Source organism: Eschrichtius robustus, chromosome 4 (genome assembly GCF_028021215.1).
Source record: "Eschrichtius robustus isolate mEscRob2 chromosome 4, mEscRob2.pri, whole genome shotgun sequence".
Lineage (NCBI taxonomy): Eukaryota > Metazoa > Chordata > Mammalia > Artiodactyla > Eschrichtiidae > Eschrichtius > Eschrichtius robustus.
This window is the reverse complement of record NC_090827.1, coordinates 115,878,261-115,895,215: the sequence shown is the minus strand read 5'-3', so window position 1 is coordinate 115,895,215 and position 16,955 is coordinate 115,878,261. Positions and strand designations below refer to the sequence as shown.

The 16,955-nt window shown below is 45.5% G+C and overlaps 1 protein-coding gene across 3 annotated transcripts in view; it reads left to right on the top strand.

Moving 5' to 3' along the window:
- The window catches only part of EVC2 (EvC ciliary complex subunit 2), a 143,024-nt gene that overhangs the window by 114,253 nt on the left and 11,816 nt on the right, over positions 1-16,955 (top strand). For all 3 annotated transcript variants that reach the window (XM_068543238.1, XM_068543239.1, XM_068543237.1), the window contains 3 exons: positions 1,910-2,137; positions 11,037-11,254; positions 13,976-14,063. In XM_068543238.1, coding sequence (XP_068399339.1) covers positions 1,910-2,137; positions 11,037-11,254; positions 13,976-14,063 — 534 coding nt within the window. The remainder of the gene's footprint in view (positions 1-1,909; positions 2,138-11,036; positions 11,255-13,975; positions 14,064-16,955) is intronic.

Here is a 16,955-nt window from a genome sequence, read left to right as displayed (position 1 = left end):
TTTCCCCTTGTGCCAGCTACTTTAAAACCTCTGAATAGGGCTTCCCTGGTGGTGCAGTGGTTGAGAATCTGCCTGCCAATGCAGGGGACACGGGTTCGAGCCCTGGTCTGGGAAGATCCCACATGCCGCGGAGCAACTAGGCCCGTGAGCCACAATTACTGAGCCTGCGCGTCTGGAGCCTGTGCTCCGCAACAAGAGAGGGCGTGATAGTGAGAGGCCCGCGCACCGCGATGAAGAGTGGCCCCCACTTGCCGCAACTAGAGAAAGCCCTCGCACAGAAACGAAGACCCAACACAGCCAAAAATAAATAAATTAATTAATTAATTTACAAAAAAAACCCCTCTGAATATAAACATATGAATCTTAAAAATAGGTTACGTAGCAGGAAACAAAATTCCACAAGCTTTTTATTTTCCATTTTTTTTATTGTGGTAAAATGTGGTGAAATGTACCACCTTAACCATTTTTTCAGTATCCAGTTCAGTGGCATTAAGTACATTCACGTTGTATACAGCTGTCACCACCATCCATCTCCAGAACTTTTAATCTTCCCAAACTGACACTCTGTCCCCATGAAGCACTAACTCCCACCCCCTCCTCTCCCCAGCCCTTGGCAACCACCATCCTACTTTCTGACTCTATGAATTTGACTACTCTAGGAAACTCATATAAGTGGAATCATACGGGATTTGTCCTTTCGTGACTGGTTGATTTCACTCAGCATAATGTCACCCATGTTGTAGCATGTGCTAGAATTTCCTTCCTTTTTAAGACTGCATAATATTCCACTGTATAGATAGACCCCATTTTGTTTATCCATACGTCTGTTGAGGGGCCCTTGGGTTGCTTTGACTTTGGCTATCGTGAATATATTCCACAAACCTTTAAAGATGAAATGAAAGGCTTCATCGAGCTATGATGCTTGTGTAGGCTACTTTTGGGGTTGTACTTTAGCTTCCTGTGCAGGGGAGAGGGGTGCACACTTACAGGGACCTGCCTTAGGGGCTCGGGTGGTGAAATCAGAGAAGCAGTAGACTAGGTTGTTCCCTGTAGCAAGTTTCCCAGAGAAAGTGTAAGAGGTAGTGATAGCAGAGAAAAAATGTAGAGAAGCTGGAATGAACTACTTAGTTGAGTGAATGCGTATAGTGAATGGATTCTCTCATCTAGAGGCTGCTGGGCCCCTCGGGTGTTGGGCCCTCCCCTGGAGGAGCTCTGTCCTGGTGGGGTAAACAGTGTGGTGCCAGCTGGGGAGAGGAGCTTGAGAGACAAAGGAAACAAAGAGAAGAGGGCGACAGATGTGGAGTGAGGATGCGGCTCACTTGGGAACCAGAGACGCAAAGGACAAATAGGAAATTTTCAGGAGGACAAAGATGCGGGATGTTTGAATCATAGCAAAGAGCTCGGATGATTGATAGACACAAAGTGCATGGTGTGCAGGGCCCTGAACTGTCAGGAGTAATGGAAGTCCCAGGTATGTGAGTGGAGGTGGCAGAACAGACCAGACCTTTCCAGCTGTACCTTAGCTGGGATCGGGGAGGGAGGGCCTCAGGGGCTGTGTTAGGAAGACTGAATTTTCATCCTTTAAGATGGGGAGCCTTGAAGGATTTTGCCCTGGAGAGCAACGCAGTTCAATTTACCACCGAGAGTGATAAATGTGGAATGAACAGCTGGACTCTGAAAGCCCCGCAGCATCTTTATAAGCAGAGAGGCCCTTGCTGTCTTAAACTGTGCACTGAGATTCCAGCGCTGCTGCCTTGTAACTACTTGAGACCTTGCTCAGAATCCCGAATCGAAGACTGGCTGCCTGCCTGCAGGAATATAAATATACCGTGCTTTTGTAAGCCGCGTGCTCTGTCCTCCGCCGTCCCTCCACTTACTGCTCTCTGGTTCTCTGGCTGGCCCCTCCCAGGTCCGAGGAGAGTTGCTTCGCGAGAGGGTGCAGCAGCTGGAGGCCCAGGAGGGACGCTTTGCCGAGTCCCTCGTCTCCCTGCAGTTCCAGAAGGCGACCAGGATGGCCAAGACCCTGTGGGCGTACACCGCCCTCCTGACCATCCAGGACCTGCTCCTGGAGGAGCTGAGTGCATCAGAGACCCTGACCAAGTCAGCCTGCACGCAGATCCTGGAGTCGCACAGCCCGGTGAGTGACAGACCTGGGAAGGAAGGCGCGGGGGCCGCACCACATACCTTGGTGTTTCGTTCTGGTGGCCCCCTTCACTTCTCCCACCATTAGGTGGGTGGTCCACTGTCCTGTGTCCACTGCAGGGTCTTGGAGAGGGTTGAGTGAGGAAACCTACATGGGAGCGTGGTGCACCCTTGCAGCCCAAGGCTGCTCTATTTCATTGCCTCCAAGGAAGCAAACCTTTTGAATTTTAACATTTTTAAAATCTGGGAAACTGGGATGCCTCTTGCAGCCAACAGCAGTATTGTTTCTTTTATACTACTATGAAAAATAGCCGTGTAGCTTTCAATGAATGCTCTGAAATAACGGATTATTTTTTATTTTCAAAATTCTCATTATTCCTACGTGCTGCTTTTTTTTCAAGGCGTGAGAGGTATACTCGTAAAACAAAAGCTACCGACGTAACGGTTTTGAGGACTAATTTTAGTCCCTGTATGTATAATTTTAGAATTTCATGTATTATTATATTATAATAGTTACTTATAGTGAGGAAAGGGAACGCACATTTATCGAGTGTCACGTGTGTGGCAGGCAAGCACTAATGAGCTGTGAAATGGGCGTACTCTCATTTAAGCATTAACAATTCATTACTTAATTGTGCGTCTTAAGATGATCATTTAAGCATGATTATTAATAAGTTGCAATTTTATGCTGCTTTGCAGTTATGCTCTTCGTCAGACATGATGCCAATTAATCATCGAGCCATGCCATGAAGTCGGTACCTTTTCTGTGCTCAGTTCTCAAGTAAAGAAATGAGATTCGGGCAGGTGGCAGGTCAAGTTCTTTCCGAGGTCCACAGAGCTAATGAGTGACAGGAGCCAGAAATATATCCCTTTCTGACTTCAGACCCCTGGGTCACGTTCATGGACTATCCCGGTTGATCTTGCTAATGGGGGTTCCCGTCATTTCTTTACAGAAGTCATAAATAACATGAGACTCTGAAGAGTCCAAGCTATTTTTCCAGCAAACATAGTGCACCCTGCACTGTGACACCTGTTTGTAGGGGAAAGAAGCGGAAGCTTTGTTGATATCCCAGCACAAAACATCCAAACGCTGGGTAAATAAAAATAAACATACTTTTTAATGCTTTACGAGTTCGCCAGAGAATGAGGAAAATCCCCAAGGGCTAAGGATAGCCTGGAGAAGCTGAACTCATAGAGGGAGATAGAAGCAAATCCAGAGGCTGAAATCTAGGGGCAAAGGGTAAAACCCAGAACGCCCAGGGATAGGGGATTAATTTGAAGGACTAGGAGATGGGGCTGCGGGATGTCCTGAGGAGACAGAATGCCCAGTGAGGCAGGAGGAGAAAGCCACCTGTGGTCAAAGGAGCCACCAGGGTGACCTGTCCATCTTCAGCCCTGCTGGTGGCAGGGGGTGAGAGGAGGGAGCGAGTCTCCTCTGAATTTGTCATCAAAGGCTTCTGCTAATGTGACGAAGGAATCCAAAAATACTTTAGCCATTCAGTCGGGAAATCTCCAAGGTGATAAATTAAGTTTAAATAGGTCCAGGTGGGATGCCTGCCCTGGTGCATGGCTAAAGCTAAGGCGGATCCTCTCCAGAGGAAAATATTCTCAATCTGGGCACCTCAGGATTTCTACAGATTAAGTTCAGCCAAATACGAGTTCTCAATTAAAATTTAAAGAGTCACTGAACACATAAAGACGCAAGACAAGAGGACCTGTATATGAGAGAAACAAAAAACCAACAGATTAAAATCCCCAAAGACTTTAGATGTCTGAATTATCAGTATAGAATATAAAATAATGATTTATGAAATTATTTAAAAAGTTAAAGATAATTCCAAAATGATTTAAAAGTTTCATTCACCCAGAGAGCAGAGAGATTCTCAACTTGCATATATGTAGTAGAAGACCCAAAACAACAAAAAGAAAAATTGACCAAACAACAGGGAGAAATTGATAGATCTCTCATCATGGTGGGAACTTTCAGCACACCTCCTTCTGTGGTTGATCATTGATCAAATGAAACACCAGTGAAAATACAGATGAACTGAATCACCCATTTAACAACCTGTATTTAATGTACACATGCAGAATCTCACAGCCAATGGTTAACGAACATACGTTTTTCTTCAGCACATATTAGAACAGTTAAAAAGTAATTGACCATGCATTACCCTGTTGACCACCTTTTTGAAAAAGGGCAATTAAGTTTAAATCCGTTTTTTTAAGAGATTAAAACTTCCATACTTTGGAAGTTTTAAAGCATACTTCTTAATAATTCATGGGTCAAAGAAATCATAATGGAAATTTTAAAATTCAAAGAACAGAAAAATAATGTAGATACGATGTATCAAAATTTGCGGGATTCAGCTAAAGCAATTTTTAGAGAGGAATTTATGCCCTAAACTTATATTGAAAAAGAAGAAAGGCTCACAATTAAAATCATATAAAAAGTTAGGGGGATAACAACCACAAATGAACCCGTAGAAAGTAGAGGGAAGGAAGGGAGCATAAAGAAAATTAAAAACAAAACTACAGTAGCGGGCTTCCCTGGTGGCGCAGTGGTGGAGAATCCGCCTGCCAATGCAGGGGACACGGGTTCGAGCCCTGGTCTGAGAAGATCCCACATGCCGCGGAGCAACTAGGCCCGTGAGCCACAACTACTGAGCCTGCGCGTCTGGAGCCTGTGCTCCGCAACAAGAGAGGCCGCGATAGTGAGAGGCCCGCGCACCGCGATGAAGAGTGGCCCCCGCTTGCCGCAACTAGAGAAAGCCCTCGCACAGAAACGAAGACCCAACACAGCAAAAATAAATAAACTAATTAATTTTTTAAAAAAATAAATAAGTGTGAGCTACTAATAATAACTACCAGCCTGTAGGAAAATCCAAAATGAATGTCTCCATTATTAAAAAAAAAAAAAAAAAACTACAGTAGAGAGAATCAATAAAGTGAAATGTTGAATTTTTTGAAAAAAGTCTAATAAATACACAAATATCCAGAAAGACTGACCATTTAAAAAAGAGATAAGGGACAAGTAATATCAGAAGTATAAAAAGCAACATAACAATAGATGCCCTAGAGTTTTAAAAAATAAGAGAATTCTATGAACAATAATTTTATGTAGATGACTTCAGACACTGCAATGAAACAGAAAATTTTCTAAAAAATTATAGATCGCCAAAATTGGCTCAACTAGAAAAAAAATCTGTATAGTTCTATTACCATGAAAGAAATTGATTCAATAGTTTTGAAATCTTCTGACACACATGCAAAGATATCTTACCTTGATAGTTTTACAGGTGAGCTCCACCAGACCTTAAGGTAGCAAGTTTTTCCAATCTCATATAAGGATTATTCCTGATGTTAAAGAAAATAGGGAATATTCCTCATTTCATGAAGCTCAGATAACCTTGACACCAAAACCAGACATGAATAGTATGAGAAAGAACAATTACAGTTGTCTTATTTTGAGCATAGATGTACAATTCATAAACAAAGTATTGACCTAACCCAGCCATCTGTAAAAAGGATTTAATACAGCATGACCAGACTGAGTTTTTCTCAGGAATGTAAGGTTGGTTTAACATTAAAACATTCACGTACAAAATTCATTAGATTAACAGATTAAAGAAATGACTCCTATGATCATTTCAGTATATACAGAACAAGTATTTTACTGAATTCAGCACCCATCCAACGTAAGACTCCTTAGCAAATTAATAATAGGAGGAAATACCTGCAGGATGTTTACCCAAAACCCACCGTAAGTATCGCTGCCGGGTGGTTGGCATGGTGGTGGCCACTGTCAAGAATTATAGGTGAAGCAGGTGAGGCCTTCAGAGGAAGGGCAGGTCCAAGGTCATGTATCAAACAAAATATATACACTACCAAACGTAAAATAGATAGCTACTGGGAAGCAGCCGCATAGCACAGGGAGATCAGCTCAGTGCTTTGTGACCACCTAGAGGGGTGGGATAGGGAGGGTGGGAGGGAGGGAGATGCAAGAGGGAAGAGATACGGGAACATATGTATATGTATAACTGATTCACTTTGTTATAAAGCAGAAACTAACACACCATTGTAAAGCAATTATACTCCATTAAAGATGTTAAAAGAAACAACAACAAAAAAACAAATTAGGAACAAAATAAGACACTAGGAACCTCTGGCTTTCAGTTCCCAGTGCATCTCTTCATCATAAATGCTCTGAGAAGCACCTCAGTTCAGCCCTAAGACACCTAATGGCCCTTTCCACTTGCAACAACCCTTATTCCCATTAGTAATTGGGCAGCACAACACTGACATTTTCAATTTTATCTTAAAGCCCTTCTGAGTGACATCAAAGCTTTCTTATTCTCAAGTGTGTTTAGAATAGATGAGTTAATGTGTCCTGAATTGGAAGCAACTGATAATAAATCAGAGGATGCTGCATTATTAAATTCCTGGTAAAGCGATGGATACGATGCCGGGTGTTTTTGGAGTGAAGACTTGCATTTGGAGGGAAGACAAACCTGTCATTTTGCTCCTGATATTAGACTTTCATTCTGCAATCTGATCATTCTGGGAAAACCACTTTCCCATTGGGAATGGGCTTTTAAGCTGTTACACATTCAGGAGAATTTAAAAAAGCATGAAATGAAATGCTTTGGAAGCAATGACTCCTAAGAAAACTATATCAAGTTCCCCTCACTTGATGAAAGATTTAGACTCATTTTGTGAAATTGGGACATAGGCAAAGGCATAATTGAATCATGGGCAAATTTAAATGGGATGGACTTACTCATAACAGATAATGTGACCCCAGACTAACTGTACCCACTGTATTTGCATTTCAATTTAAGTGGCTGCATATCCACTTTTCCAAGCCTGGACTGGACATCTTTCTCTTCTCCCCTCTGCCTTACTGCCCACTTGCTGCCAGTCACCCAGTCTGTCAATCCTGCCTGAATTTTCTCACTTCTGACCTCTGCCACCCAGCTTCACTATTCAGACAAATCTGAAAACCAAAAATCACACCAAGAGTAGCTTGCACTAATTGAGCTCTCGTTAAGTCCGAGGCATCGTGTTAAGTGTGTAAACTTTCTGTCAACCCCAGGATGCTTTTATTCCCATTCTGCAGATGGAGTTGAGGCTTAGGACGGTTAACGCATTTCACCAGGGTCCCACAGCTGGAAAGCAGAGCCCACAACTCCTGCTTGCAAAGCCTGGCTCCTGTCCTGACATTGATTTCCACCTGCCTTCCTCCTTCCCTCTGCAGTCTCCTCCACACCGCAGCCAGAGGAGCCTTTCTGAAAAATAAAAATGATCAGTGACAGCCCCATTCCCAGCTCCATATTTTAATATTTACCCTCTACCCCTCCCTCCCTCAGACTCTGCATTTTAGCCCCTGGACCTTCTTGCAGCTTCCTGAACACTTGAGACACATTCAGGCCTCCATTCCTTGGAAAGACCTCTGCCTAGAATGCTTCCGCTGCCCACCTGCAAACTCCTCTCCCTATTCTAAGACAAGCCGAATGTTGCCTCTTCTGTGAAGCCATCCATGATTCCCTTGGACAGAGTTGGTCTCTCCCAGCTCTGTACTCAAATAACTCTCCATCTCGATTCCCAGAGACAGGCTGTTACCTGTCACTGTTACTGTGTTTGAACAACTGTCTCCCACGCTAGACCGTGAGTTTCCAGAGTCTAGGGGCCATGTCTCATTCACCCAGCATCCCTCGTGCCCAATAAAAGGCCTGGAACTGTCTCTCTATCTGCCTGTCTGTCTGTCTGTCTTCATCATCATCATTTGTCCATCTGTCCAACCATCCATTCATTCAAAAGATGCCTACAGAATGCTTTCCAGAGACAATAGAAGCGAGAGATGGGGCCCAGAGTCAGAGAAACTTAAAATCACTCCTCTCTCGGGTTCGTGGAACTTCAGGAGATTTCCTTACACTGTCTGTGCCTGAGCTACCTTATCGATAAAATGGGACTACCTTGTGCTGTTTTGTGAAGATTAAATAAATTCATGTAAAGATAGCATGAATCAAATCTAGCACAAGGTGGGCATTCGGTATGTGCTAATTGGCGTTATTATTATTAATAGTAAGATGAAGCTGATTACTGTGACTCCTTCCACAAGCCAGGTGCCTGCTTCCTGCTGGGGAGAAGGATGAACAAGACAGTCCCAGAGTCCCTACCTGAGCATCTAAACTCTAGTGAAGAGAGCAGGCATTAAGGAAGACAGTTCTAGAACCGAATCTTGGATTCCAGTTGTGCTAAGTGGCAGGGGTTTGGAGGAGAACTGACCTCTGGGAGAACCTCCCATCAGCATCTTAGAACCTGCAGGATACCAGGTTCCCACCTTGTTTCCTGTTCCTAACCAGGGCTAACCCGGTCTCGGAAAACCAAAGTGTGACTCGCCAGCTCTCTGTGCTCTGCCTGTTTTGGGGACACTGGCTGGTGTGGGTTTGTCCTTTCCTTCCCCACACTGTGGGCTGGGGGCTGGCACCTCAGTGGAAGTCTGGTCCGTGACCAGGCCCCAGGCGTGCTGACAGAACACGCTGCGGGAAACTCATTAATGCTGTTGGAAATGCTGTGTTTGGTTATGTTTCCAATTTGGGACACAGCAACGAGAAGGCCGGTCATAATTGGAAATCTCAGCGTGCTGGTAGCCCACGCTCAGAGCATTCCAAAGCTTCCACGGCCCTGAAGGCACAACCCATGCGCTCTCCACACTACGACTTCAGTTTACCTCTCTGGCCATTTTCTCTTCTGCCTTGGTTTCTGAGGAGTGTTTCTGAGCCTCTGGGGGACTTTGAGACCCTTCTGAGCACTTGATGCAAGCTTTGGCCCCCTCTGCAGAAAGGCAGACCATTTTGCACAAAATTTGGGAGGACCAAGGGCCACCATCTCCTGATGACACCTATCCAAGGCCTCTTACGATTAAGCCCCATCCTCACTCCACCCCACATAGAACATTGGCCAGTTGGTGAATAACAGGTTCGGTGTGTCTGCATTTTACAAGGCTTGGGACCTTCCTGCCTACCCTCTCTTACCCATCTAAGCAGGCTGTGGACAGTCTCTCGTACCCAGATTCTCTGACTCTGGTGGCCTCAGAATGCAGGTTTCTTCTGTTTGGCCAGTGAGAGACAGTATAGCCTGGGGGTTAAGGACACAAACCCTGGAGCCGACTGGCCTGGCCCCATATTCTGGTTCTGCCACTTAAGAATTGCCTGACCTGGAAGATTACTTTGTCTCCCTGCCTCAGTTGCATCATTTGTAACAGGGAAAATAAGTATATATTCCTTACAGTTGTTACAAGGATTCAATGAGATGGATATACACAGAGCACTTAGAGTGGGTCCGGCTTGACCTGCGTACTGTCAGTGTTAGGTGTTATCCATGGTTGCTGGTCCAGCACAGCTTTCGCCATGTAGGATACGTGCTGGTAACCCATGTGTTTCAGAAACAGGTGGGAGCTGCCAGGCAGCTGCTGTGTGCTGCACGTCGGGGGATGGAAATGCAGCCCTGCCCCCCAGGAGCTCACACTCTAGCAGAAGACAGAGCACTGTCCTAACCTGCTCGTGCTGCTGTATCCAAATACCATAGACTGCAGGGCTTAAATAACAGACATTTATTTTCTCACAGTTTTGGAGACTGGGAAGGCTAAGATCAAAGTGCCGGCTGATTCTGTCTCTGTTGAGAAGAATCTTTCCTGGCTTGCAGATGGCTGCCTTCTCACTGTGTCCTCACATGGCAGAGAGAGGGAGCTCTGGTCTCTTCCTCGTTCTGTAAGGGGACTAATCCCATCTTGGGGGCCCCATCCTTGTAACTTTATCTAAACCTAATTACCCCCAAAGGCCACACCTCCAAGCCCCAACCCACTGGGGATTAGGGATTCAGCATGTGGGTTTTGAGGGACCACAAATATTCATTCAGTCTGTAACAGGAAAATATGAGGGATGGTGAGTGGACAGTTGAGGAGAGGGAGTCTGCATCTCCCAGGGGACTCAGGGAGCCAGTAGTAAGTGCCTGACAATTAGCTTTTCTGATTGTAATATGTGCCTGACATTCAGCTTTTGATTGTCGAGGCATCCATTTCAAAGACGTCATCTGAAAATAAACAGGTTGCCAACTAAGCAACTAGATAAAAGCCAGGCTGCCCCACCCATGAAGTTCCCCTTTTTTGGAAAGCTCTGGTTGACCTACATACCTGACCTCTTGAGTGACCCTGCTTTGCCCTCCCTGCACCTTTAATTCCTGCTCTTATTATGATTTAAATCCACCAACAAAGAGTGAACCAGTGAAACACTAGGCACCCCACCCTCGACCATCCAAAAGGCAGGCCCCAGGGCCATGTTCTCTCTCTCTTTGTGACCCTGCTCTGTGGCCCGGGTGTGCCATGTACCCTCCAGGGCGTGTGAGTAATAAACCTTGTTTTTTCAAGCTCCTTGATGGTTGTTGCTGAGGTGAGTCTTGCAATCATAAGAACCACAAGGGCCGGTTCAACTTTGACATCAGCCCATCAGGAAAATGTCTGTGGGCGCTGCCCCAAGGAGCGTGGACCCAGGTGAGGACCCCCGGGCATCTCCAGCTAGTAACATCAGAGTCCACAGGCTGAGCCAACACAAAACAGCCCTTTCCTGAGGAGGATCTTCTAAAGCCAGTCCTTGAAAGAAGACTCAGAGTTGGCCAGGCAAACGGGGAAAGGCCCTGCAGGTGGGTGTACAGTGTGTGCAAAGGCACGGAGGTGTGAGAGACCCAGATGCAGTCTCGTAGCGCTGTTTGGCACGGCCAGATCCGGGAGGCAGCAAGACGAGGTGGTGCCAGGCTTGCAGCGCCGTGCCAAGCAGGGCGGATTTTATCCTGCGGTCCACCTGCCTTGGGCTCATCACCCGCCCCTCTGTGTGCAGGAGCTCCAGGAGCTGGAGAGGAAGCTGGAGGACCAGCTGGCGCACCAGGAGGCGGCCCAGCTGCAGCGGGCCCTGGAGAGTCGGCAGCAGTGGGCAGGTGAGGGGCCTGGGCTTCTGCACGAGCCGGAGGAGGAGACGGATTCTGAAAGGCAGGTTTCGGCTGTCCTGCGACGGGCCCTGAGCAGGGGTCAGAAGTTATTGGAGCGTCACCAGCAGAGGTGAGCCAAGGGCCCAAGGGCAAGTGTGTAGGCTCAGTCCCCGCAGGCCAGGGGGGCACCTGGCCTCTCAGACTCAGCGGGATAAGGCCCACCTGGGCTGTCGTGCTCCCGTCTGAGAGGTCCTCCCAGCACTCAGGCACGAGCTGCTAACTTCGTAACAGGTTTCTCCCTGACATCTTTTTATACTTCATTTTTTAATGTCTATTAATATTTCATTTCTATTGAATATTTAATATTGAGGTTTTACTGAAGATAATATTTTTCAGCTGTTTATTTTGAAATAATTATAGACTCACAAGAAGTTGAAAAAAATAGTGCAGAGGTTCTATGGCCCGTCACCCAGCTTCCCCCAATGGCAACATCTCACAGGATAGCAACACATTATCCAGAGCAGGAACTGACATTGGCATGATGCAGTGAATACAGGCCTTGCCCAAGCCTCACCATAAACATAATATTTATATCCTGCTTTTGTAAAATTATAAAACAGACAGAACCCCCGATCTTCTTTGTTGTTGTTTTTTACATTCTTTTTCAATTAATTAGACAATTAGCCTTTGCCCATGGCATTAAGAACTGTTGAAAAAAATATTTTTTCCCTTACAGAGTCTAGGTATTTTATTTTATTTTTGAGTTATAATTAACATACAAGATTATATTAGTTTCAGGTGTACAACATAGTGATTCAATATTTTTATACATTATGAAATGATCACTGTAGTAAAACCAGTTACCATCCATCACCATACAAAGTTGTTAAGGTATTACTGACTATATTCCCTATGTGTATATTACATCCCCATAACTTATTTATTTTATAGCTGGAAGTTTGTATCTCTTAATCGCCTTCACCTATTTTGACTTTCCTCCCACCCCCCTTCCCCGCAACCCAACCCAGCAACCACCAGTTTGTTCTCTGTATCCATGAGTCTGTTTCTGTTTTGTTTGTTCGTTTGTTTTGTTTTTTACATTCCATATATATAAGTGAAACCATACGGTGTTTGTTTGTCTCTGTCTGACTTATTTCACCTAACATAATACCCTCCAGGTCTATCCATGTTGCTCCAAATGCAAGATTTCGTCCTTTTTTTTACGGCTGAATAATATTCCATTGTGTATATATACCACATCTTCTTTGTCCATTCATCTATGGATGGACACTTAGGTTGCTTTCATATCTTAGCTATTGTAAATAGTGTTGCAGTGAACATAGAGGTACATATATCTTCTGGAAAACATAATTTCTAACAGCTTCGTAATTTTCCATTGTGAATATAATGTTGACATGTGAAGGACAGGGTGAAAACTATATATACAGCATGATTTCGTTTTTGAAAACATACACACAAATTAACTGAAGAAAATAGGCCAAATTGTAATAGATGTGATTTCTGTGTGGTGAGATTACAGGTTATTTTAACGTATTTGATTACGCTTTTCTGTGTAAACACAACATCAAAGTGCAGTTCTCTTTTCCATTGAAATAATTGCATAAGAGACTGAATCTGTTTGATCAGAGGAAAATGCTCAGAGATGTTGACTTTATTTAGACTTGATTTAGGATTTTAGTAATGTATTCCATGCTTCATGGAGGAAACTGCTGGTGATCAAGGTTTTTGTATGAATTGTACCTGCAGATTGGGTTTGGATTGTATTAACCAGCAGGAATGCAGGATGGATAACCCAAGATGCCAACTTTGATTGGCTGAGGGATAGGCTGGGAGGACCTCCTTGTGGGGAAGTCTAGAAGCCTGATAGAGACCTCGTGTGATAAGGTCCCACCCAGCCTCTGTGATCAGAGTCAGGTCCATCCTTGGGAGATGGTCCTGGGCCCGCTTCAACACAAGGGCACATGGTAATTGAAGACTCCAGATCTTGGTGTTCTTGAGCACAAGCGTGACAACTAATACTGAGAATTTTCAAATTAGGATCACAGTTGGAGGTCAGAGGGAACGAAAAGTGCCCACCGAACTGAGCAGGCATCTTGAGACCGAAAAACAAGGCAGGCAGCTCCATACAACCAATGGATCTGTTTATCTAGGGTAACATACTCACAGGGTGGGATCAAGCAGACAATAATCCAGAAGGCTTCACAGCTGCATTCCGCACCACCAAGGGGCCACTGGGACAATTTTATAGTTAACCTAGGGTATGGGGGTAGGTGCTTGGAAATAGGACGTGCATTCCTAAGTCAAGATTTATGAATGGGTAACTAGTCTCGTGGGTGCCAGGAATACTTCAGGGAAGGTTTTCATCCTTGTCTGGGGACTAACAAAGCATAGAGGCTACCTGATCCTAATGATTATTGAACAATATCTATTAACTACAAAGCCCTTGATGACAGAGAACTGATTCACTGTACAGTCCTAGGTGGGTCAGCAGAAGGACAGGAGTAAGGGCCCAAGATGGCATCAGTTATGCTAATAGCCATGCGGATCACAGATTGCCCTGCAAAGCCACAGAAAAGTCTCCATGTGGCTCCCACAAAACTTCTTGCTTCGAGGAGCTCTCCATCCTGGTGAGCCCTCCCTGATACATTATTTGCAAGGTAACCTAGCTAAAAAGCAGCGAGCTTCTTCTGGCCACCTCTTTGGATGGATTTTTTTTTTTTTTAAATCATGTTGATTAGATTTGTGATCCTTTGTTAATTTAAATAACTAGGATTTAAATAACTAGCTTTATAACAAAACTGGACTCATGTAGATTTTGTTTTCACTCTAGTTTGAGAGAGGAGCAAGAGAACAGTGCCATGCTTGAAGATTTGCTGGAGAATATGGAGACGGACACCTTTGTGACCCTGTACGGCCAGGTGAGAACAAGTTTGCCATGTCCTGGGTCCATCCCTTGCCAGCTCGTCACTTCACCCTTTTCTCAGAGTCCACGTTTCCTCACCCTCAGGATGGGGATGATAACACGAACCTTGGGAGCTGCCGAGCGGATCTGTGAAAACGCCTGGCCCAGGGCCAGCACATAGAGGACATTTGATCGGGGGTCACGGCAGCAGCAATGACAATAGTAATCATTGCCCTGGTCAGATTCTGTAATTAGGCAGGCACCCAAACCTTCTTCTTCTCAGTCTTAAGTAAGTTTAATATATGCAGAGTAGGTTCCACCAGGAACAAAGTTGGTCACTGAAATCTGGGCCATGTAAGGAGTCCAGTGAGATTGCACCCTACATTTCAACTTTTCTGTGTTGAGGCTGGGTGATCTGTCTCATTCTTGGCCACAGCTGCAGCTCTCAACAGCCTTCCCAAGACAGAGCCCGGAGGCTATGTGCACAGAGCCATATGTAGAGTTACTTACATAAGTCTGCTACTAGTTGTGTTTTATGTGCATCTAAAGGTGGGCTTCCTGAGTTCTGTGAGTTCCAGCAAACGTGATTTGTGACAGTGGCTTATGCCAATCACAAGCCGTCAGGAGGTAGGTGTCGCAGCCCTTGCTTCAGTTCAGTGAGGTCACAGTCCTGTTCTGTGATTCTTGCCACCTCTCCTTCTTAGAGTTCCAGCCACTGTGTCTATGTTCAGGTCAAGAAGGTAAAGGTAGAACACAATCAGCCTGCTGTCTTTTCTTTCCAAGAAAGTACATGCCCCCAAGTCCCTGAAGTAAATTTTACTCACGTCCTGAGGAGACCCAGCCCGTGGACCCCCGGCCACGCGGGAGGCTGCAAACCAACACCTCTTCCTCAACCTCCAAAGACAGCCAGCAAGGAGAAAGGGTGGGGACACTTTCAGGTGCCCAGCCAGCAGAATTGGCCACAGCTGTCCACAGGCACATGCAGCTTCCCACTTGTATTAGTTTCCTACTGCTGCTGTAACAAATTACCACCAACTTAGTGGCTTAACAGAACACAAATTTATTATCTTCTGGTTCTGTAGGTCAGAAGTCCTACGTGGGTTTAGCCAGACAAAATCAGTGTCGGCAGGTTTGTACTCCTTCTCAGGCTCTGGGGAGAATCTGTTTCCTGCTCATTCTAGTAATTGGCAGAATTCAGTTCATTGCGGTTGTAGGACTGAGGTCCCCACTTCCTTGCTGGCTGTCAGCTGAGGGCTGTTCCCAGCTTTTAGAGGCATCTGCATTTCTTAGCTCATGGATCCCTTCCTTCATCTTTAAAGCCAACAAATCACATCTCTCGGATGCCTCTTCCATTATCATCACATCTCTCTCTGACCTACCACAGCGAGAAAAGTTCTCTGCTTTTAAGGACCCATGCGATGATGAGGTTGGAACCACCTGCATAATCTAGGAAAATCTCAGCTCATGATCTTTAAGCTTAATCATAAAGTCCCTTTGCCATGTAAGATGACATATTCACAGGTTCTGGGACTGAGGTGTGGACATCTTAGAAGCCATTATTCTGGCAATTGCACCGCACAGGAAGCCAAGGTTATGTGTCAAGGTCAGTGGTGAGTCTAACGTGCTCCTTCCTCTTTGACATGAGAGCTGACCTGGGCTTTCTAGATATTTACAACAAGAGAGGAGCACCCACCCATGGCAGGACCCAGGAGAGTACTTGCCACTCATCTCACTGACAGGCAGTTCTATCATCACCCCCTTACAGACAGGTCCTCCAGAGGGGAAATTATTGCCCAATTCACACTGAGGAGCCAGGTGAAGCTCAGATTGGAACCCACTTTCTTCCTACCCCACATCTTTCAGCCTGAGCTCCAAAGTGGGGATGGGGGAGGGAGCGGAATTTTCTAGAACACCTGCTGTTCACTATCATCCCAGGCGCCCATATCTCTTATTCATTTAATCCTTGCAGAAAGCTGGGAAATGGGGACCATCTTCTCCATTTTTCAAATAGGGGAACCATGCCCAGATTGGTGGCGTGAAGGCTCCAGGCCTCACTGCCGCGCCTTGGAGCTCAGGATTCGGCCTGGGGTAGGTGACTACACAGGGTGTACTCTTTCGGCTCAGTTTCCCTGCAGAGCGCATGATGCCCCTGGCCTGGGTCTCTGGGGGAGCTGAGCCATCTCCACACTCACTCTGATTGCCCGCCCCGCCCCCCCTTTCTTCTTTGTAACTAAGAGAATTGACAGACGGCCAAAGTGTCACATGTGGAATTTCATCCAGATTCATTTCTGATTTGTTGGCTCTTTTAAACTGTGAACTCTGCTGAAGAATTGGCCCTATGGTCAGGGGGTGGTTTTTCTCTGCCCCCAACCCTGTGCCTTGTAGAGTCCCCTCAGCAAAGTCTACTCAACTGATTTGTTTCTTTTCCAGCCCCTGTGTATTAGTGAGGATTTTTCAGAGAAACAGAACCACAAAGCGTCGGGGGGGGGAGAGAGGGAGAGAGAGATTTATTTTAAGGAATTAGCTCATGTGATTATGGAGAGTGGCAAGTCCAAATAGGCTGGCAGGGTAGACCAGCAGGCTGGAGACCCAGGGAAGAGCTGATGTTACAGTTCAAGTTCGAAGGCCCACTACTGACAGAATTCCCTGTGGCTCAGAGGTCATTCTTTGTTCTGTTTGGGGCTTCACCTGCTTAGATGGAGCCCACTCACATCAAAGCAATCTGCTTTAAGTCCACTGACTTAAATGTTAATCTCATCCAAAAGCTCCTTCAGAGACATATCCAGAATGATGTTTGTCCAAATATCTTGACACTGTGGCCCAGACATGATGACCTGTAAAGTTAACCATCACTCCCTGTTTAGAAGACTCAGTGTATTTTACCTGTTTCTTCTTTGTACCAGGCAAG